The sequence below is a fragment of the Amblyomma mixtum genome, chromosome 7 (genome assembly GCF_055824585.1).
Source record: "Amblyomma mixtum isolate Tamu chromosome 7, ASM5582458v1, whole genome shotgun sequence".
NCBI lineage: Eukaryota > Metazoa > Arthropoda > Arachnida > Ixodida > Ixodidae > Amblyomma > Amblyomma mixtum.
Window position 1 is genome coordinate 71,677,265 of NC_143018.1, and position 24,357 is coordinate 71,701,621.

Genomic DNA, 24,357 nt, shown 5'->3' on the forward strand with positions numbered 1-24,357 from the left:
CACGCCCATGGCGCCGGTTAATTTTTGACTCGGGAAGTGGAGCGAAGCCAAGGTTATGCAGAAGCGCCGGTGCGGAGATCGTAAAATTTAAAGCCTGCATTGTTTCACTGTCGCCGACTGTTCGCCATTATTCCTGCGCCGATTCTGCGTGTGTACAGTTCCGCGGACTTAATTGACTTATCTGGGGGCACTTATTCTCTTCCTTTTCTCCGGGAAGTGAGCGCTTAGATGATTTATCTGCCGCTTTATTCGTTACACACTTGGGAATTTTGATAAATGAAAGTGGGAACTTCCTGCCCGATAAATTTATCGTTTTCCTAGCGTGTATATTATTTTCTCGCGCTTATGCCTGCAGTTCTCGGTTTCAGCGCTTGAAGATTGGTGTCGGTAAACGTCTGTACATATATATAGTAATTCAATTCAGTAAGTACCCCTTATGTGAAAAGTTCAGAGCCCAGAGGTTTATTTGTGAGCCACTCCGTGTGGCTTGTATAATGCATCCTCAGTGATCAAAATCTCCTGCTGACGACAAGAAGATTTTGATCCTTCCCCTTCCAACGGGTAGGACTTCGACGAATGCTGAAGGAGCCCCATTGCACGGTTTGGAAGCAAATCTCCTGGACTCCAAACTTTTGACAAAGGCTGTACCTTGGAATGACTGGCGACGAAAGTGCTGCTATATGCTTCCTCGGGACCACTGATTTTTCTAGGTCGCCTTTTGTATTACGGCGATAGTTTTATGCCAAGAGTATACCTGCAAAGACCCTTCCGCCCCACCCCCCCTCTCTAGTCGCTTCGCGTAAGGTGAGGTCCAAGAGGGTAACTTGAAATAACTAAATAAATAAATAATGCAATGTAATGCTATTGCTCCTTATCTGTCTGTGACGGTATTATGTCTGCGAAAAGTGGCCATCACTTGCGTTTTCGTGGATATATCTGCTTATGGATTGAACTATAGGTTTGTCTGCTGAGGAGAACGTATGGGTACAGGTACCTCGAACCGCAGTTGTAAAACGAGAACAGTTTACGCTGGACTGCTGCTTCCGCAGGTGGTAGCTGCCGCGTGGCATGCGTTATTCGTATCCTACTTTATACTCCCTTTTTTTACGTCATCTTTTTGATATTATTTTTCTTTTTAACACTTACTTTCTGCGCCTCCCTACTTCCCTTTCTCTCCTCCATCCCCTTCAACATCCAGCGTAGCGTGTCAGCGATTTTTAAACGCCGCTTAAATTCCCTGCTTTTCATTAAAGGCGTTCTCTCTCTCTCTTCTGTACTCATTCAACGCGAGCCAGTGGAACGTATTAACGAGCTGGCAGCGCTCCTGGTACGTGTGCTGTCAGTTCCTGGCGCGGTGATGTAACGGTAGCTTGGTTACGCGATGGCCCCAACTGCGTCTGCGCATCGGCAGGTGCGCGCCTGGGTCCTCGAAGTCGTCTGCACATATGGCGCCTCGTGGAAACGGATCACGGAGCTCATTATCTTAGGGCGCAATCGCAAACTGCGCATACGCGTTGAGCACGTGCCGGGCTACTGCCTGGGACGAACGGTAGCGGTCGGCATACAGTGTATAACGTTCCAGTACTCTTGACGCACTTTAATTCAATGGCAGACGCCCCTCAAAGGGCATCCATAACCGTTGCAGCCAAAGATGACAACCGTACAGTGATGGACTTAGAAGACGGCCGCTCGCGCTCCACTGTGTGCCGTTGTCTCGGATACTACGACCGGCATTGCATTAGACACCTTGTTTTACCCTGTTCCGTTACCGGGGTATCAGCCCGCGCGTCCGTCAGTGCACATGCGCAGATCGCCTTGATGGCGTCGGCAGTTGCGAACGCACCTACCACATCGGCACCAATCAGCGCCTGCGCCGTCAGAGCGCATGCGCGATCGGGACCAATCAGCGCCTGTGCACTGGCGGTTGGCGGGCTCCTTGCAATTCTGTATGCCAGGAGCCCGCCCACCGTCAATGCGCTCGCGCTGATTGGTCCCGATCGCGCATGCGCACTGACGGCGCTCGGGCTCCCGGTACTCAAATAACGGTAACGATAGCACAGTACGCGGTAAGTTAAATGTGTTATGAATACAACGCAGTATGCGTGCCATACGTATACCGATGTCATTCAGGTCCTCGACATGGGCCCTTTTCTGTGCTCGAGCTGTGACGTGAGTGCGACGTGTTGCCTCACCGAGCTGGCCTGATCGTTATCTATTTTACTTATTTTTGTATCTTTCCACCTGATATTTCTCTCCTCTGGCGCAGGGTAGCGAACAGGATAGTGCTGGTTGACCTTCTCGGCTTTCCTTCTTGGTTGTTATCTCGCTCTCATAGTATGTTCTGCGGGGAGCTTGTCTGGCCAGAAATGCGGCTTCATCGCATACAAGCGCTTCTGTGATGGATGAATGCGGCATATCAGGAACTGGAGCCCCGGCGGTTTCATAATGGAAAGGAATGACCAGTTGCGGCCGCCAGTAACTGCCGTGGCTATGCCCAAAACGTTGAATTCCTCTGCGCGTGTTGCCATAACCGGGCAAAACAGTATTGCTTCCCTGGTTTTGCATTGCTGGGGCATATATATCTATATATGAGCGTCCGTAGGTATGAATATATAACCTCGAGTTCTGGCGCGCATCCGCGTTCTGTGACTCGTCGTAGGCGGATTTTTTTTTCCTTGCTTGTGGGCGCCGTTCTTCGCACGATCTTTGAGAGTGGCCGTTTGGGGGTATCTGGCAAACTGCATTCGCTGCATGCTGACGATACAAAGGCCGCCATTAACAAAGTGTCCAAAGGCACCTCCGACGTACCCAGTCGATTCTCAAGGTACGGCGTACTTCGCTGTAGACCCATGGCCAAAGTCTGATTCAACGTATGCCCGTCATGCTGCTTGCTTGCGTACACGCTCTCCACAGCAAATCGTACGTAAATTACACGCTACATTCGCGACTTTCGAGGAGCTGCAAAGAGAATTTCGCCCTTTCTTACATATCCGCACTCTCACAAATGACACAGATCGGCGTCTTCCTAACAGCCATGGCACAAAGCATGCGATTCAGTTTGAGGCTCACGCTGGTGTAGCGGTGGTCACCATGGTCAGCGAGCCCGCTGAGTGAAGACGTGCTCCACCGCAATGCACGCGGGAACGGCAGGAAAGCCGGAAGCGTGGACGTTCCACTTCTGGGTAAACAGCGATATTCTTTGGAGGAGACTTGGCAAACGCCAAGCTCGCAGCTTTGTCTTCCCGCGAAACTTTGTGTGCATGCAATTTAAAACCCCGTTTAAATCCGCTCATGAGCATAGATACAGCGCGCGCTCAACTTTGACTGGAGGATACGTTCACCGAGAGGAAAGCCTCAGCGTTCATGAAGCGGGCTTCGACACATGGCAGAGAATCACGGGTGCCTCGTGTTTGCGTGGAAATAGCAGAGAGTAATTTTGCAGTTCGCACTACGACATATGCCAACCGGAACACAGAGTATCTATTGGTGCATAGGTAACTTTTCTTTCTTTGCGTATGAAATTTGGGCAGATTTAGGTGGGAGGCAGGGTATTTGGGATTAGATGAGGGGGGGGCACCGCCCACTTTAGTGAAATTTTTTTCTGGGAAAACCATGCAACAACCACATTTTTTGATAGAGAATATTAAAAAAAAAACGCATAGCTCAATAGGACCATTTCCCCTTCTCCCCCCCCCCCCCCCCCTCCAATAGTCATCCATAAATCCACCTGTAGCATGACAGCTGCATTGCCCTGTATTGTGGCCTGCACTGACATTCCTAGTGTGGCCTCTTCTTGGCATTACGTCCATTTGTTTTATTCAATGTGTGCAACACAGCTTGTTTTGTTGTGGCGTACAATGTAGCTGGCTTAGTTAAGCACTTTTCTCAGCTTTGCAGAGCTGTTGTCTCACTATCTCACTCAATCTCTCGCCTTTCGGACATAGCAGGCTTGTCGCGAAATGACTTGCTGTACCCCACAAGAAGTTCCGAACACTGGAATGTCCCAAAATGCCTTACCAACCACGGTAGACAAATGATCCAAAATACTTCACAAAGGCTTTGAAATGATTACATTAGGTTGGGTATCGATGTTGTGAAATTAACCTTTCCGAGTTGAAACAGTTATTGAGAATCTGATGTACTTTCTCGATGATTTTTCTTGCTTGTGCGCATAAGTTTGTGTGCTTAGAGCTTTCTCTATAATTTTTTTTTTTTGCAAATACATCCCAATACGTTGATGAAATTGATTTCTTTGATATCGTAAAGCTGTAACTATTTTTCACCATGTCTTCATGCATTCTGCTGCCGCTGTGTTTTGAGGGACAGGGACTCAAGCTGTCCTAGAATGGCTTTTTCCTTGTTCTCCTGTACACCTTGGTGTATGAGTAAAAAAGCAGCAATGAATGAATGAAGTATCACCTTGAAATATTGCACATGGATGTTCGCGTTGTGAAAGTGTGTCAATCTTGCATGTATGAATCATTTGAAATCATATTTCCTAGCGCTTAGTAAACACACGGGACAAGAACACAAATACACAGGACAGACGCTAGCCTGTCTGCCTGCAGGACAGGACAGACGTCTGCAGGACAGACGCTAGCCTGTGTTCTTGTCCCGTGTGTTTACTAAGCGCTAGGAAATATGATTTCAAACGCTTTCCAACTAGCCCAAGTTTCCGCCTTGATAATGTACGAATCATGTTTTGCCCGCTGACCTTGCTGCCCAACTTGCTTTTTGTGCAGTGCCATGCGAACATTGCTGTCAAAGCTACCGAGACCCTGGATTGTTGATGAAAAGAAAGACGATGGCTATACTGCACTTCATCTTGCTGCGCTCAACAACCATGTGGAGGTCGCTGAATTACTCATTCATCAGGTACGCACTTCTCAAGCAGGGAGTTGATTTGCTGCCTCTTTGGGTATCCGTACTTGAGCTTTCAGAATTTCTTCACATGTGAGGAAGGAGAGAAGTATGGCTTGTGCCACAGAATTTTTAATCTGCTGAAGAAACTTTGTGTTCTTGAGAAAATTCTATACGAACTTCATTTGCTACTTGCTGTGATTAATGATAGAGCCTAAACACTTCCAAGTTACTCATAGTCTCATTTTAGAGTGTAAAAATGTTGTTTATTCATACCATTCCAGGTACAATTTTTTATGTCACCATTTCTTTGTCCTATAAAATTTTATATAAGCATTTAATTCACTCTCAAGTGTGCTTTACAGTGGTATGATACCAGTAATTGCCTCATTATTTTCTTCACAAAGTTGATGACAGAGATTTTCTTGAGGTCATAAGAGATGTTGATGCATCATCACATATTCATTCCCATGCTAGCACATTGTAATGTTATCTTCTGTTTGCTCTGGGCACCCCTCACATTATGTGCTTATTTTATTTTCCTACTTGCTTTGTCTTCTGTGTGCAGTTATTTGGTCCAGTATGCTTGCTTTAAAATCAGGTTGTAAAAAAAATTGTCTGTTGAAATATTTTTTATAGTTGAAGTATTATTTTCAAAGGTAATCTGTTCTACATTGATGATCAGCACTTCTCTGATTGCTTCTAGGCCATATACAAATGTGCTATCATAGCTGGCATTGACTAGTCAGCAATGCTGCTTTTTTTTTAGCTGTGTAACAACTGTTGTTTTGATTAATCAAAGAGCAATGCCATATTTCCAGCTAATCGGGTAGGAGAAACTAGAAGAAAGGTGTTTGTATCATTTGTTTCAACGTGCAAAATGTAAGAGCACATGTATTTGCAATTCCTAGTGGGGCACTCCAGACATAGTGGTGTGTTTGTTACAAATGTATGTTCTTCAGGCTACATCATTCTGCTTTTCATGTCTTTGTTTCGATGATTAGCAGACAGCGTGCTTCAGGTTGCCATTAACACTCTTCTTGGAACGCAGGGTCGTGCCAACATGGACCTGCAGAATGTCAACCTGCAGACGCCACTGCACCTTGCCGTTGAAAGGCAGCACGCACAGATAGTCAGGGTAAGGATGTGATATCACTGATATTCTGATACAGCTCACGAGGTGTAGAAGGGTCCATCATAAGTAGTATATACCATGCATTCTCATGGAAGCGTGCTCATTCTAAACACTTGCTCAAGAGGTAGAAATGGGCGTGTGGTTTGTGTTGTGGCTTCCACGTGCATTTGCTACTACTTTATGGGGACAGGCGATCCTCTCATGCGATTTTCTGTTAGCACTGTCTACTGTGCCTCTGCATTTATCAAAACATTTCCACTTTCCCCTTTGGCCCCCTCTCACATTGGCCCCCTTGCATACATTTGGGCAGTGTGGCCTAGTGCAGCACGGAGCAGCCGTGTAATGTTGAGCCCATAACTGGCCATAAAGGTCATAGAGGCCGTTGTCCTGCAGTGGGCGTAGCCAGGCTGATGATGATGATGATGATATCAGTATACTTGGAGTCTGATCCTTAGGACATATTTTCTAGTTCAGCACAACTTTAGGCTATCTTGAAGACCAGTGCAAAACAGACAAAGGACTTGTGTAATACTTTGATACCATACAAGAGTAGTAACCATATAGGCAGGGAAATTTTCGAAGCATATGTGTCCACTCCTGCTTGGCCAATTCATTGGTCGGCAGTAGTTTGAAATAAACAAACAAACAAAATGCTTTCAGCACCTGGTCCGTGAAGGCTGCAACCTGAACATCCCGGACAAGGATGGGGACACCCCGCTGCACGAGGCCCTGCGCCACCACACCCTCTCCCAGCTGCGGCACCTGCAGGACATGCAGGACGTGGCCAAGGTGGGAGGGGGAGGGCGCTCCAGCTCCGCTGCCGCTGCTGCTGGCACGGCCGCCTCCACCGGGAACCTCGAGGTGAGCACCTCCTCCCGAGAGGACGGCACTCAGAGGTTGCACAGCTGGAGGTTGCACGAGACAGACATGTATTTATTTAGAGCCCAAATAAGGCCCAAATAGGGCCCAAATAGGGCACTCAGAGGTTGCACAGCTGGAGGTTGCACGAGACAGACATGTATTTATTTAGAGCCCAAATAAGGCCCAAATAGGGCACTCAGAGGTTGCACAGCTGAAGGTTGCACGAGACAGACATGTATTTATTTAGAGCCCAAATAAGGCCCAACTAGGGCCCAAATAGGGCACTCAGAGGTTGCACAGCTGGAGGTTGCATGAGACAAACATGTATTTATTTAGAGCCCAAATAAGGCCCAACTAGGGCCCAAATAGGGCATTCAGAGGTTGCACATCTGGAGGTTGCACGAGACAAACATGTATTTATTTAGAGCCCAAATAAGGCCCAAATAGGGCACTCAGAGGTTGCACAGCTGGAGGTTGCACGAGACAAACATGTATTTATTTAGAGCCCAAATAAGGCCCAACTAGGGCCCAAATAGGGCACTCAGAGGTTGCACAGCTGGAGGTTGCACGAGACAAACATGTATTTATTTAGAGCCCAAATAAGGCCCAACTAGGGCCCAAATAGGGCACTCAGAGGTTGCACAGCTGGAGGTTGCACAAGACAGACATGTATTTATTTAGAGCCCAAATAAGGACCAAATAGGGCACTCAGAGGTTGCACAGCTGGAGGTTGCACGAGACAGACATATATTTATTTAGAGCCCAACTAGGGCACAAATAGGGCACTCAGAGGTTGCACAGCTGGAGGTTGCACGAGACAGACATGTATTTATTTAGAGCCCAAATAAGGCCCAAATAGGGCACTCAGAGGTTGCACAGCTGGAGGTTGCACGAGACAGACATGTATTTATTTAGAGCCCAAATAAGGCCCAAATAGGGCACTCAGAGGTTGCACAGCTGGAGGTTGCACGAGACAGACATGTATTTATTTAGAGCACAAATAAGGCCCAAATAGGGCACTCAGAGGTTGCACAGCTGGAGGTTGCACGAGACGGACGTCTATTTATTTAGAGCCCAAATAGGGCCATGATAGTGGTTTCATGCAACCTATCATGAGAATGGGAAGGGAACAAAAATTGCAAAATAATCTAAGTAGGACCACGACAGAAGTGGTTTCATGCAACCTATCATGAGAACGGGGAAGGGAACAAAAATTGCAAAATAGTCCAAACAAAGCACAGTGCAAAATACATTAGTGGGAGTGGTTTCGTAAAACCTGATTAAAAGTGGGACGGAAAACAAAAAGTGCAAACAAAACAATGCAAAATTACGTCAAGAATAGAGGTTTCGTACAACCTAGTGTGAGAACATAAGAAAAGCAAGGAACGATCTTTGGCTCTATAGCCATTCTGGAGAGTGAGGAAAAAATAAATGTTCTAGTAAACAGTGACAAAAAAAGCAGGCCCAGAACCTTGTGGGGCAGTTTGTAGGAGGCACTTTCTCAACATTGTTTGTGATCGCTGTGGACAAATTGAGGTTGGCCTGTATCGATAGATGATCCCATTGTAATGGTAAAAACACTACTTTAACTGAAAATGGCACTTTTATAGGCTGGAAAATCCCCAAAAGTGGAAGTGAAATGCAGATATCACCTCAATCAGTCATTTTCGCAAGCAAGATGCCATGGTGTTAATATGTATTCTTTTTTTTTTCTTTGTCAACCTCTGGGGTAAGCCCACAGTGTCATCTGCTTCTAACCAACAATACAGACTTCTTTTCATTATTGACGTCACAGGTTTAAATAGAGTGGTGGACGGAAAAAAATGCCCCATGTTTAAATCCAATTTTCTCATTGAAAATGCATCTTTTGCTGATAAATATCATCCCTAACCACAAGGATATGAACAGTTAATTTTCACTTAAACCAGAAAGTATGTGCAGTTGCCTTCATTGTCTGTTTAAGAAAATACAGCAGTCTTTATCTCCCTGGTATAGATGCCGATTGCATGCTCGATGATAGGTATTGGGCTTTCACTAAGGTAGTGATTGCATAAAACAGCCTTCACTGATATCGATCAGAAAAGGTGTACGAGGGACAATGATGGCTATGACATGTGAAGGACAGATTAGACGAGGTGCGTGCTGCATATGTGTGTGTGTCCTGTGCAGCTTCTGATGGGACTGGGCAGCCAGGGTGCGGACAAGAAGTCCAGTGCCTCCATCGCCTGCTTCCTGGTGTCCAATGGTGCCGAGCTCTACATCAAGAACAAGAAGGGCCAGGCTCCCCTGGACCTGTGCCCTGATCCCAACCTCTGCAACGCGCTCGTCAAGTGCCGCAAGGACAAATCCGGGTGGGTATTACGCCCTCTTGTCTGAGGGTATTGCTATAGCTGACTCCGGAGCGAAAGGTGGGCAAGGTGGTAAAACGCGACAGCGTTAAGTGTCCCGTTCTGCCGAAAATCCAGCGGTGTCACCGACGGCTGTGTTGTGAGCAAAAAATCCCTGGAGAAGCAAACGAGGAGTGCTACCAGAGCCAAGTGACCTTGTGACATCATTACAGTCGCCCACCGCATTGCAAGCAAACTGACCACCGTGGCAGGTGGCAGTCAAATTAATGAACGGTCGCGAGCGGTTGCTGAGGACTAGCAACTTGTGTCTCACAAACTCAACCGGTGGCAGCACCTGCCATCACAGGGCAGAGATGCACTGCTTAACCGCAGCACCACTGTGGAAGGAGTGGTATGAGGACTCCCAGTGATCTGTGAATGCAAAGGAGAGAACACCCTACTCCACTTATCTGGACATTAACCCTTTAACACTATCGCACCACAGGAAGTGTCCCTTCCAATTTTTGGCATTGATTATGGAACATGCGATGAGATAAAAAAAAACTTTATTATTGTGGCATGGCACCTCTCTATGCACTCGCAAAACTGCATCAAACCTGTACACAGACTGAAACCAGATATACTGAAGTCAGCTGAAACCAGGCCTAGCCTCGGGAGGCCATAATGAATGGCAGGGGATGCTGGCAGTCAGCCTGTCACTCACATTTGTCAAAGGGAGAGCCATCGGTGGATAAAAGCTTTCATGATCGATTGGCCATTGTTCATCATTTTGATACTCAGGTTCAAATTATAGTGCAAGAAAGAGGGACGTATAACGCATGAGTGGACATATTTTGGTTGTTGTCAGCAAAGTGCTGAGGTGACGTATGCCTGACTGGCAAGGCCTGCTACCTTTGTGGCAGGCTTGTAACCATTGTACTGCCTTTATGCATCCAAAACAATGTATTTTGGTTTTTAAACATCTTTCTAATTTATCAGTACTGTTGAAACATTAACACTAAACTGAAATTACACTAATTTTCATGGGTCTCTTCTTTTTTTTTCTGCTGTGAGCCAGTTATCGCAAAATTTGTAGGGCCAGCAGATACTTTACCATAGTGGAGTATCCCTAATGTGTAGAGTATCTGTACTCGGTCAGTGAAGCATGAGCTGATAACAAGACTCCAAGTTTCCTATACATATGTCTAACATAGCATTGTGTCCCTTGCTCACTGAACCGCCACCGGACATGCAAGTCTATTAACCAGCTTTACAGCCCTTATGGTACCTCTCACATCATCCTTGGCGCACTTTCTTTCTGAGCTCGTAAAAGTCTTGCTTCTCGGGATGCTTTCTACATGAGAAAAATTTTGCAGTTGTGGACTGTCATGCCAACTTACCATCACTTTCCTTTTTACATGCTTGCCCAGCAATAAAATCCTTGAAGTTTAGTGCTTGTGATGTGAACTGTGAAAAGCATGCATGCATGTAAAAAAAAAATAGGAATAGCAGGTATATGACAACCTAACTAAAATGACAAAGCAACGACAAATTGCCATCGATTGTACCATGCAGCTGACACGAGAACACGGAGACAACTAGAAAAATACCAGCAGGGGAGTGGACAAGTGTCTCGCCTCATTGCTTTTTCATGTTCTTGATGTAGGTGTAGGCTATTGCATTTAGATCACCATGAAATAAGAGAGTGGAAGGGATGGAAAATTAGGCCCGTGATTTTGCCATCACTGTGTTCTGTGCCTAGTTAGCATGGCAATAATAGCACTCGGACTCAGTCTGTGCCAAAGTGCTTTGTTGCAATGAGAAAAGAAGGCTTGGCAATGCACATACTAGTCTTTCCATTGAAAACCAGATAGCATCATTGTAATGGACAGCAATGGTTTTTGAAGATGGTCTCACTGGTTGTTTTAAAGGACCATAGGCTCCTAATTTCACTTTCGTGTTTTCTTCTTTCAAATGATGCGTTATACATTAAAGTACAGGGTTCACCACGTGATACTCACCTAGGAATGCTAAATAATTTATAATTGAATTTCTTTTTGGTGCTGTTTTAGTTATGTTCACCTAAGAATGGGTGTGATGTGTTGGGAGTTTTTCGGTCACATGAAGCATGAAAAAAACTGCAATATAACCACTGATACATCAGCAGGCTGGCTTAAGCAGTGTTGTGAAATAAGACTATGTATCAGCAATTATATTGCTGTTTCTTTTATTACAACATTCCCAATGCATCATAGCCATCATTCGATTGATGAATCCAAAACATCATCGAGAAGAAATTTAGTTAAAAATTATTTAGTGGTCGTACGCAGGCATCTCTTGGTGATTCATCTATGCTAATGGCTTACACATCATTCAAAAGAAGAAAACACTCAACTGAAATTAGGACCCTATGGTCCTTAAGCGAAGGTAAAATATTCGATGTGATGTGCACGGGGTCGCCGCAAATGGAAATGAGCAAATAGGGAACTATGTATGAAAAGTGGGAAAGCGTCAGTTAGAAAGTTGTAGAATGTGAAAAGGGGCTGCAAACAGTGTTGTTAGCATTACGATAGATTTATTGCAAGAGCATCTTTCATGCAGTAAGGAGTTCATGAAAAATTTTAAATATCCAAAGAGATGGATTTGAAACACTGCAGCGGCACGTGGCCTAGAAAGAGAGCAGAAGGAAGAGAAGAACTGGACACAGCGCTGTGTTGTGTCCGTTTCTTCTCTTCCCTCTGCTCTCTTTCTAGGCCACATGCCGTTGCACTGTTTCACGTCCATCATGCACAATCAACTTGCCCGCCAGTTTATGGTTTCAGTGCATCCAAAGAGAAGTGCATATTTTGAGCATCCCTTGCTCGGAAGCGCTCCTCTAATGGCCATTAATATGGCATGCTCAGATTGAGGAAGCTGCAGTCAGGATCAGCTTCTATCAGCATCTGCAGTGTTGTACTGTTTGTTTGTTTGTTTGTTTGTTTGTTTGTTTGTTTGTTTGTTCCTTCATCTAGAGTAACTAAAAAAAAATACAGCTGAAGCACCATTTATGTTTTCTTTTTAATACACTACATCTTTTTAAATTAAGATTTTTTTCATTTCTCAAGTGGTACTCATGTTAATCAGTTTTATTATGCTAGTGCAGACAAGATATACCTCTGTCAGCTCTACACTGCCATCAAAAATACAGCTGCAGTTTTTTTCCTGCAATCTGGGCCAGTTTTCTTCTAAAACCCTTGGCTAACTTTACTTGAGGTACATGTATATTCACCATGACTCATCCATGAGAAAAGGTGGCTCCAAGCCACTTTGCTGCACTACTGCTGAGTACTTACCCTGCTGTATTCGTCGCTTTTGTTATAATGAAGTAATGTTGCGTATGACCACGTGCGTCCTCTGGTGACAGGTCGCAGATGCTGACTCCATCGACAAGCCCCCAGCCGAGCGAGCAGGAAGCCCTGGAGGACTGCATAGTTTGCTCAGACATGAAGCGGGACACCCTGTTCGACCCATGTGGCCACATTGCCACTTGCTCACTGTGCGCTCCACGCGTCAAGAAGTGTCTGCTCTGCAAGGAACCCGTACTCTCACGCACCAAGGTCAGGCCTCATCATTGCATCATTTGCATTTCTTTAAGGCATCACACAACATGAGTCTGAGAATGGCGGTAACCAATGGCCCGTTGAGATAACAAGAGTGGATTTCCTGGCTTTCAAAGGAACATAAATCTAACGAAAAATGGCAGGGAGTCTGGTGGGCTGATAAGATTATGAAGTTTGCAGCGACAAGATGGTCGCAGCTGGCATAAGACTGGATTGATGGAGAGGGTTTGGGGAAGCCTTTGCCCTGCAATCAGCATTGTTAAGATGATGATGATAATTATGATACATATGCGCATGCATGCATCTCTGCGTAGTTACTTTTGTGGACATCGCAAAATGCATGAATGTGTTGAAGGTGCATGCATATGCCGACGAGTTCTCAGTATATAATCACTGTGCTTTGCTCAAGACACATGTATGCAACTCATTAGGCTTTTACATCTCACTTCATATCTTCACTGTCTGTCCTTCTCTGTCACTTCTTCCTTTCTTCAGCGCAAAGAATCACGCGTAGGACATGTTTTTCCGGCTTGTCATTAACCTGCCTCTTTTTAAATTTCTTGATTAAATACTCTGCTAAGTACATGTTCTGATGATGGCTCAAAGGTTATGGCGCTGGGCTTCTAACCTGAAAGAAGCGGGTTCGATCCCGGCCGCGGTGGTCACGTTTCGATAGAGGCTGGAGATCCGTGTACTGTGAGACATCAATGCACGTTAAAGAGCCACAGTTGGTCGAAATTATCCGAAGCCTTCCACTACGGCGTCCCTCATAGCACGAATTGCTTTGGGACGTTAAAGCCCATAGACCAAGCTATAAATGCATCTAAACGCTCGATGCATACTTATCCAAGATTAGAATCTGTTGAGTAGAAGTTAGCTGCATGCTAAATTCCTCATATTTATGCCAACACATATGCCAAGCTGTATACTTTTAGAACTTCTGTGGGCAGAACTTCATTCTAGTAGCCATCAGTACCAGTCTTTTACTGCTACTCTTGTCGCTGATTTTTTGTTTCAAAGTTTGTGTGTTCTCTAGCTTAAGTTGAAGTGTGTATCTTTGTCTTGTGGGTTGTCGGCCACAGACCTTTGGCCAGTGGTTAACATAACTGCAGCCTCCAAAAACATTGATTGCAGGTAGAGGAATGCGTTGTCTGCTCGGACAAGAAAGCGTCGGTGCTCTTCAAGCCTTGTGGTCACATGTGTGCCTGTGAAGGTAAGGACGACACGTTCCATGATATTCTCACAGTACCACAGGAATTTCAGGATTGGCCTGATTACGTCTTTCGATGTTCTTTATTGTCACTGCTTGCTTGTTTTCTGATAACAGATTTTGTAAGGTCAAGATAAAATAGTAAGAGGAGAGGGATCCACTTTTTGTGTCAACTGCTTCGCGGTGAATACCAAAAACTGATCCAGCTTTTTCATTTCCCGTCCTTATTTGCATAGACATGTTTTTTTTTGTGTCTGTTCTAGTGAGATTGTCGTGAATGTACAAAAGAATGAATGCAGGTTTATGAAAATACGAGGAGGCCTTTATGAAATTTTTCAAGCACAAAGGTAACTTGTGCAACAATATTGAATCTGTGGACATTAGTGATATGGATGATTCCCTCAAAGGCACACTTGACAGGACCTTGTATGTTCAGCTGATCAGTATTATAGTGCAGTATAAATGCCTCAAATATAAAAATGTGTGAGAGTGCATAGGCAGCCTTAGTGTACCAACAATGAACCCGACATAAATAGGATGGACATTTATTTATAAGTACTCTGAAAGAAGAATATTTTCAGACCTCCCACTTGGTGCCTGGAGAGAACGATTAATCTGTTTCAGCCTTTTCTTCACCAATAGCTCCTTTGTCTCTAGGGAAGGCATCTGTTGAGTGCTTTGTAATGATTGTTCATAAACTCCATTTTTTTTTAAAGAAAGTGTTATCTTGCTTTAAGGGCACAGTTTACCTGGCTTCCTGCAATTCTCCGTGACCATGCCAGGCCAGAAAGAGCACCTGCATGTAAAAATTTGTTCACCTATGATGTTGTTACAGCTGCACATTATATTGACCAATGTCCACAAGTTAAATCGTTCGCAATGACCTTGGTTTCTTTTTAATCTGTCTATAGCAAACCAAAGAATGGCCTCCTAACTACTGAACTTATTAGAGAGTTTAGCTTTGCAGAATTCATCTTGAAATAACTTTTTTGAGATGTGCGATACTATACTCCGTTTCATAGATATTAGCAGGCAATGCTGCCAGAGCTGGCGCACTTGTTCACACAAGCTAAGTCCGCGCCCAGAAAATTGTTCATCATAAAACCAAAGTGAACACAGGCATATTTCATTGCAACTAATTCCAGGTACTGCGACTGGCAACCTCTTGCACTTCGTTATACCTCCTAACTAGTTTTCATCCTGTGACTCAATGAGAATTCAAGAAGTAAGAATGACATGTGGCAGCATGGGCGTCCGGAGGGGGGGGGCAAGGGGGGGCGGCTGCACCCCCCTGGAAAATCACTCACTCGAACCGTGAGTGATGGCCGCACGCCAGGGGCGGTGGTGAGCTCAGCCAAAAGGGTAAAAGCAGCCCCGCTTCGACGCTTGGTCACATCTGCGAAATGCCGCGTCCGGGCGCGCGTCGTTCCGCCGTTTTCAAACCACGCCACCGCCAGCTCTGCTGAAGGACGGCCTGTTGCAGACATGCAGCGGCACCGGCGAGCATGTGTTTCGAGCCGTCTTGAGATGGGTGTCTGTTTCTTTGATCTCTAGAGAGATAGCGACACGGAGGCAGACAGTGCACAGGGCACAGGTCATACGTTCGTACGCCGGCCACCGATGAATTCTTGAGGGGGGAAGGACAAATCAGCCGTGTCCACCCCCGCTTTGTCGGGCTGCTCAGGGGCAAGCGGGCGACGAGTTGGCGCCGCCGCCGCGCGCTGTCTCCTCCGATCCACGGGAGAGCTCAGTGCGGTAGAAGCGCCGCTTTCAGAACCTTCGGCAAAGGGGATTAGCTGCTTTTGTTCACGGCGACGCAGTCTCCAGAGGCGCCCCCACACCAGCGTTCCTTGCGTCTTCTCCGAAAACCAGCGCCTTTGGTCAACGCAGCCCGATGGCGCCTGCCTGGCTCGCCTGTCACCTCTGGCTGGGCCTCAAATCACAACAGCGCCCATGTACTGTGCGTGTCAGTGCATGGTAAAGAGACCCAGGTGGTCGACATTATCCGAAACTCTGTACTACTCCGTCCCTCATAGCCTGAGTCGTTTTGGGGCTCTGAACCCCATAAAAGCACAAAAACAAATTTTCCGGCCGAATTAGTTGCGGGTGTCCCTTCCCCTCGGAAGTCGCGCGGCGTTCCTTACACCCCAAAAGTGCGCATTCGTGGATATTGTGGCAAGTAAGCCCTTGCACGTGTGCGCGCCTCTGTGTTTGTGCTTCGGTGTTTTTAGTGGCGGGTTGTCAACGAAGGTGAGAACAACCAAGACAGCGGACGAGAAAACGACGAGCGGCGAGCAGTGTGTGTGCGGTTGCTCGACTGTGCGGATGCGCGAGCAAGATGGAGCGAGGTGTATGAAGCTGCGAGCGTGCATTTATCTTGTAAATAAGTTTTCGTTGTATATATAGTCATCTTTTGTTTTCAACGTACTCGTTCAACCATTTTTCCAATCAATATATATGATGACTGTGCACTGAGAGCGTGTAATGAAGCACAGAAATGAATTTATCACCCGTGTAACTACGCAATTCGCCCAGAAAAATCCGAGGCGCCTACAGTTGCTGTTCAAGGAAGACTGACTGAGTGACTGTAGTTGCGTGTTTGTGAACATATTGCGCTGTGTGCTGGTCATCAATTCGGGTGAGTCGAGAACCCGTATGCAGTAAGACTGAGCACTTCGAGTATTGATAGTATCTTTTTGCATTTTTATTAATTTTAATTGTTTCTTTGTTGATAAACTCCAATGTATCTCTACAATCCGCGCTTTAATTTGCTGCTTGTAATTTTCTTTCATGTGTGTATTTTACTTATTTTTTATTTATATATAAATAAATAAATTTACTCCGCAAATAGTGCCTTTTCGCTACGAATATACCCCCCCCCCCCCCTCCGGCGCCAACAACCAATGGGCCCCCCCCTGCAAAAAATTCTGCGGACGCCCTTGTGTGGCAGTATGATATGGGGCTGTTAGGGCGAATCTGTCTGACTTCATTCGCGCCTAAAAAGTAGTTCACACTCAATGAAAATTATAGCCGGAGGTCCAGAACACTGAGCACCTCACAGCTTTGACCATGATTTTTCAATATTACCGCTTCGTTTTATGCCGCTCTTTGTTTTCGTCCAAACACTGACTGAGACTTTGAGAAGAACAAATGATACGTAGCGGAGCAATATCATTTCACGGATACACTACTTCCACAGCCTCCGCTGCGTTGCCTGCTATGTATGAAACAGAATATAAGTCTCCACCACACTGTAGCCCCCCCCCCCCCCCACCCCCCCTCCCTTCCAGCACCCCCATTATTGTCTTATGTAGCCAAGTTCAGCTTCAGTCTTGAAAAGAATAGTGCAGCATGGGGCAAGCAGCTCACAGGCAGTGTTTTTCATCTTCTGTTCTCTCACATGCTTCATGAATTCTTACATGCCTTTTCTCATGTGTTTGGCCCTTGTTGCACTAAGTTTCTGAAAAAACAATAAACGAGCTAGCCCAGAAAAAAGTTTTACTGAAGTTCAGTGTTACTGTGTTTTATGCATGCCGCAGCTTGGCTTCGTTCTTTTACTCTTTCGAAGTGTTAGACCACCGACTAGTGAATTCATAGCATTCGGCTCTTGCAGATTTCTCGCGGCACATCTGTCGCATTTACGTTATTGGGCCTACATTGCAGGTTGTGCTGCCCTGATGAAGAAATGCGTCCAGTGTCGTGCACAGATTGACAAGGTCGTGCCCTTCGTTGTCTGCTGTGGAGGCACTGGTGAGCACAGCAGTCTTCCACTTCTTTGAACTCCTTGCTTGTCTTAATGCTTTCTCAATGTGCACTATAACAGAGTTTAAAGGTCTCCAAGACAAAAATGCCGAAGAAAGCATCTGTTGGTTTCATCATTCAGCATGATTGAGCTCAGCTACACTATGTGGCATTTTTGAACGCCCCTTAAAGTGGGCAGGCATTCCTCCTTGAAGGGGTACTGCTGAAGCTGTAGAACGATGCAAACAATTTCACTTGGGCAAGTGGAAAGAACTGTATGGCGGTGATCAGCTTTGCTGAAGCACTTGTAGCGCGTGCCTTGTGCCGTGCTCTGGTCACAGCCCTTGGCACGGCGCCAGACAAGAAAGAAGAGGGTGGCGCTAGGCTGCCGCAGCATGAGTAGGGCAATAAAAAATAGTTATAATAAAAATATAAATAAAAAATGGGGCAATAAAAAAATAGGAGCTAGCTTTTTAGAACGCCATGATGACTGTGTGTTTTGAAGCTGGACTTACCCCTATAAGGAGTTCTATCTGCTGGGTGTTTCTCTGAATCGTGCAGCTTCTCGTGTAGTCCAGCATGCTGGCGCGTGCGCTAGGTTCACTCACTAATACAGTCATTCAAACTAGATGGCCTAGATAGGTCTACATTGAAGACAATCCTCAAACAGCATGATAAACGAACTGCGCACAGTAGCAAAAGACAACGCGCCAGACAAACATTCTACATTATGTACAAAAATAGCTGGTGCTCGCAGATTCTAGAGTCAGAGGCAGCTGGCGGTATCATCTGCATCATTGCCTGTCTTGTCTTTTGTGCTCTTGCCATTGCATTTGAAAACTTCTTTTTCATTTAGTGCTCTCTAGGCTTTTTAGTTTCAACGACTGTATTAGTGAGCAATGTAGCGGACGTGGCCGCAGCACGTTGGACTTCACGAAAGGCTGGCACTATTTGGAAAATTCCCAGCTGATAGGGCTCCCTTTGGAGAATAGTCCATCTTCACAACAAGCATTTATCATGGCTTATTAAAATAGATCGCTTTGAAATGACATATCACACTTTGTCACATATTTCTTCAAAGTGCTCACCAACTGTTAACGTACGGCTTCTCTCATGGGTATTATGTGAAACGAGAAAAATATTTTGGAAAGTTTTGCTTACAGGGGATGTGACTCCCACACGCACACATCGCAATGCTATAAAAATACATCACCTCTGAAGTGACTTTTCATGCTTTTACATTGAATTCTAGAGTATACTCAGCTTTTCTTCATGAGGGAGTGACATCACAGATGCGCCATGAAATCAGAAAACTGGTTTGAAACCTTTTTTTACATGTTTTCCTATGGCCTGCAACACAGTTTTTGCCCCCGGTGGGTGCCCTCCCCTGCCATTTTTGTAAACACGGTGTAGGTCTATATGTAAAATCATTTGGCTTTCTATTTTTTTTACACTTCAGGGTCAGTTTCACGGTAGCTTTTGCACATATAGCACATCATCAAAACCAAGCTGGCCACACCTCAGTTCACAGTGGAAAATAGGGCCCATGGTAACAAAGGATGACATAAAGGTGAAAAACAGTGCATGTAGCATTTAATTCAGTACTGTGGTGCGAAAGTCTGTACTCAGTACAACTCGGAATAAAAATGGCTGACAACTTTCTAATTCTTTCTATCACACATTACTGCTTTTCGAAGATTGAGGATTAGTTTTTTGTTGTATAGACTCCTGGCTCTTATTTAATCATTGCAAATGACTTCCTTGTATAACTGAACCACACTCCACTTCTTTTCTTTTCGCTTATCATTTATAATTGAAGTTCACGTTCTGTTATTCTGTTGCTGCAGTAAGAATGAGCAACGGGCTTATGCTAGCCACGGCTATTGGCCCAACAATTTTTTTGAACAACCTGAGCTAGTTTAAGAAATGAACAATAAATGAGTTAAATGAATGAACCTCACTTCAAAGCAGGTGTTCTCAGTCTGGGTTCTACAGAATCCTTGGATTTCTTGGAGTGCTTTTTAGGTTTCTTGGGCACCTAAATGCACGCATCTCTCAACCGTCAAATTTCCTTTATCCTCTTTGTTTTGAGGCTAATCACGCTATGACTGCTTATAGCAGACTGTGACTGTTAGCTAGTCATTAATAATGGAATGTGGGCATTTTTTTGAAGGACCATACATCTGGGTGCTCTTTCTTTGTGCATGGTAAGCAGGCAGGGATGGATACATAGACACACTGGGTTTCTCAGCACCATTTGAAACCACTCAGATTCCCCGAGGCTAAATAACTCCTGCTTTAAAACGACCCTGAGAACAAAGTGAGGTTTGCCTGTATCAATCGATAACCGTTTTCTAATTGGCAAAGATGCTAGTTTCACTGAAAAGAGGGATTTTATAATGTAGAAGAGGTAAAAAAAAAATGAAGTGCAAGTGTTGTAAGCATTTTCGCTAGCAAACCTCAGTGCATCAAGCCCGTTTTTTTATGCAAGGATACCTGCAGCTAGGCTTCACTGCCATTCTTTTACAAGTGCTAATCGTGGAGTCCATGCTGGTCTTGATGTCACTATTTTCGAATCAGGTAGTGGGCAGATTTCATATCCGGTTTTCTGCATCTTTTGCAGCCAGAAAGAACAACAGATTCAATTTTTATTGCAAACAAAAGTTGTACGCAGTTGTTCTCGATGCCGCTTTAATTGCGACATAAATGAATGTCATATAAGACAGGGTGAGCCTGACTGAGTGAAGCTGGCAACTTTGCAACGCGGCGCTCACTTTTGTTGATCGATGCATAGACAGGTGCTTGCAGAAAGCGTCGCTGTGAACACTGCTTTTGCATCGCTTTGTGTTTCCACCCAGCTGGCACTGAGGACGCCGAGACACGGAAGAAGGTGGTGAATCTGCGTGGCCCCACTTCCAAGTCGGACATCCCGCTCAACATCTCCAAGTTCCCCACCGACAAGAACGAGAACTGTGAGGACCGCGTCTCTCTCTTTATCGATGACTGTTCAGTTCTTTTGGCTTCCTGCACAGTGAATTGCCTAGTTTATGTAGTGTGCGGGCCAAGGTCATTGTAGAAGAGAGACTCTATTAAGAGTTAAATCATTTTGCATCCGTAGATGTTGTGATGAATGTTGCCAAGCGAACATTTGGACCTGAAGGTTTAGTGTGACATTGAATCATATTATTGTAAAGGTGTTTATTCGAAGTGCAGATCGGTGGTCGTTGATCGAAGAGCATCACGACGGGCACTCCCAAGAGTCACTCAGGATCTAGAACTGCACTTCTTTGACCTCTTCGTCCCACCGCTTGAACTGCTGTTGGTTGTTCCCATCACAGTTACTTCCCCCGCCAAAAACGGAGCCATCCTGGCGACATACAGGGAAGAAGGAATAGGCAGATCATAGTAGGGCTTAAGGGGGGACGAGGATCTTAAAAGCAACTTTTTTATTTATGGCTAGAATCTCATGAAATTTTGCACACTGATGTGTTTTTCTCTTCTCATTCCAAATATGTAATCATATTTGAGCTGGTGGTCTTAGATCTTAGTCTAGAATGTAATTAGGTAATTTCTTACACAGCTTCAATGAACTTTCTCATTCCATTTTGTTGCTTTTATTTACATAAATTGATAGCCGGAGAATTCCCATACCCGGTGACATTCTTTGTTTTTCTCTAAAGACATGTCATTGTGATACACTACATCGAGAGTAAAAGGTTGCAGTATTTGACACTGCAACTCATTAAGCTAATCGTAAATTGCTATTTATACGTGGCCTAAAAAAAAAAAGTAAGAATGTCATCGGGTATGGGAATTCGCTGGCTACCAATAATTAAAAGCAACAAAATCCAATGAGAAAGTTCATGAAAGCTGCGTAAGAAATTACCTAATTACACTCTAGAATTTAAGATAACTTTTTATCTAAGACCACAAGCTAAATTATGACTACATTTTTGAAATCAGAAGAGAAAAACACATCTGTGTGCAAAATTTCATGACATTCGAGCCATAAATAGAAAGGTCAAATTTAAGACCCTCATCCTCTTTTAAGATGCTCGGCATGTACAGTTCCACACCCTCGGCGACGATGGTCCGGAAAGGGGTCAAGGGTCTGAACTATGCAATTCACGGGAGAAGTGTGTTGTAGAATGCGGCAAGGTCCGTGATAGTGAGAAAGCTGTTTCATGGCAAGGCTGGCAGTGGAGGAAGGCACCCAGAGCCAAACCAGTGTGCCGGAGAGATATGACGCAGGAGGGGCTGAGGGGTCCCGATGGAGCTTCTGGTTGCTCAGCCGGGAGCTGAGCTTGATCATGGAGATATTGCCCAGCGCAGAGTTTCCGCACGGCGGGACGGCCGGAAACGTCGGTGAAGCTCGTCTCAAATGATGACCAGGTGTGAAGGTCGGCTTCATGGTTACGAAACCGTATGTTTTAACCATAGGTTACAAAACGACTGGCAACGTCTGTGAGGCAGAAGAGGATGTTGTTCAATTTAACGGAATTGTCCCACTGATTGTAACTGCTGACACGCTCGTATGAGGCCAGCCAATCGTCAATATCGTGGTCATCTGAACCACTGAATAGAGGAGAATCGCGCTGGCACTGCACCTCGGAACAGAGGACGGTGGTAGGGGTGGCCGGTGATGGTTGATTCGGACTGTCTGGCATGATGGCCGGGGCGAGTAACGTTTGGCTCCGAAGTTCCAGGTTGAGAACCGGGACAGGGATCGAGACACCTCCACCAAGTGTAAAGGTGTGTCTTCACAGCACAGGTTGGTGGTCGTTGATCGAAGAGCACCATGATGGGCACACTCTCAGGAGTCACTCAGGATCCAGAACCGCACTTCGTCGACCACTTCGTCCCATGCTTAAACTACTGCTGGTCGTTCCCATTACAATATGTCATTTATTTCAGCTGCACAAATGCACCAAACATCCATGAGCTCAGCTATGGGGGGATGGGGGCACTTTCTGTGAGTGCATGCAAAACAGCGTTGTTTATGCTTGTCTTGGTAAGGGGATTGATGGACTGAATCAAGTAATTCTCCTGATGTGGGAGGCACTGCATGAGGACATATGGCGTCCCCATGTAATCCAGCATCGAACACAACTGCAGTGCGGGGGACAGCAATTAAAAAATTAGCAGTGACAGTGCGACTAAACTACTTAAACTACTTTGATTTTCCCAGCTCTAGGAACCTAAAATTCACACACCCTGCATGCAAGATGACAGGCAGAGACAGTCGAATGTCAGTAACTCGAGACTCGAAGGGGTCTGAAAACGTTGGAATTTGGGGGAGGTCTTTTTTTTTTTAATGCCCTTTGTGCTGACGGTACTGAAGGGTCAGTTTGAATAAACCAGAAGTTCAAATTAAGTGAGTCCGAATTTTTTCAGTGTCCACTGTGCATTGGTGAATTCTCTTCTGCGGGTGCCTCCCAAAAAGTGGCGTATTCGCATCATCACGAAAAACTTGTGGGGATACTTAAGCTCCACCTTAATGGTATGACACACTAGCGTTAAGGAGCCCCTTCAGCAGCCTGAGGTCCTCTTTGCATATTGCTTCGCAGACATGGACACTGTTTTTTCTTTCACCATCTTATAACATAATGCTTAACCTCTCGTTAAGACTTTGGGCTTTAAATATTGGCACCAAATTTTCAGCTGGCGTGGCATCACGATGCACGTTATATCACGGTGCAGAGATGGATGGCCAGATATTGGAGCGCATTGCCTGCGGCATACTGAAACACGCATGGTATGCCTGGTCGTGTAGTTGCTACAAATATGCTGCAGAAGATACGAGATAAAAAAAATGCACTGTTACCTTGCTGGACACTTTCGGAGCACTCGGAGCTGGGTGGAATTGCAAGAATCAGAAAAAAGAACACACACAAATAGCAGCTACTGTGGCATACAGTGAGAAAAGATAACTAGACCATTTTCAAGTAGAATGATGTGAGCTTGTGTCTTGCCCTCAGCATGTAGTGCAATAAGTGCTCTATTTGCAATTAACCTCTCTCTGAAAGGCTGTTTTATTCATTGTTTTCATGTAGCATAAATATGGACACGCCCAGCCTGCTCCAATATCTCTCTAAGGGGTACCTCTGTTAAACGTTTAACCGCAGAAATAATTCCCCAAAAATGTACAAAAATCCTCACATTGTTAGGCGATTTTTGGTGAAAATGACTGTTGTCAGGCTTAAAATACACGCTGAGGACATGAAATGCTTTTCGTGAACAACTACAGACCTCTATAGTGCTGAGAATTTCATGAATGCAATTGAAGACCATAACTAGTCTTTGGCTGTGGGAGTGGCACAACATTGGTCCGGACTAGCGTGACTCATCATTGATGATTTTGGTATAATCTCCCATGATGAGTAAGGCTTAGGGTTGATGTATAAAAGTGTTAAGACTATCAAATTTTGTGGTCCCTTCAAATTCGTCTGAAAGGGAGTCTACTGTAATACAGTCATTTTTCTCTGCTCTCTGCCAGCAAGAGCGATACTTGTATTGCAGTTGTGGTCATGATATACTTAAATAAGTAAGGAATTCTTGAAGTCCTTTGGCCCAAAAGTATACAGAGTAGCTTCCACCACCTAGAGGAGGTTTCAAACATGGAAA

At 45.1% G+C, this 24,357-nt stretch overlaps 1 protein-coding gene across 1 annotated transcript in view; it reads left to right on the top strand.

Moving 5' to 3' along the window:
* Positions 1-24,357, top strand: part of mib1 (E3 ubiquitin-protein ligase mind bomb 1) — a 547,510-nt gene that overhangs the window by 514,867 nt on the left and 8,286 nt on the right. The window contains exons 13-20 of the mRNA XM_089552897.1: positions 4,743-4,875; positions 5,912-5,998; positions 6,656-6,856; positions 9,026-9,207; positions 12,587-12,779; positions 13,917-13,995; positions 17,656-17,742; positions 20,592-20,705. Of these exons, the coding sequence (XP_089409023.1) occupies positions 4,743-4,875; positions 5,912-5,998; positions 6,656-6,856; positions 9,026-9,207; positions 12,587-12,779; positions 13,917-13,995; positions 17,656-17,742; positions 20,592-20,705 (1,076 nt within the window). The remainder of the gene's footprint in view (positions 1-4,742; positions 4,876-5,911; positions 5,999-6,655; positions 6,857-9,025; positions 9,208-12,586; positions 12,780-13,916; positions 13,996-17,655; positions 17,743-20,591; positions 20,706-24,357) is intronic.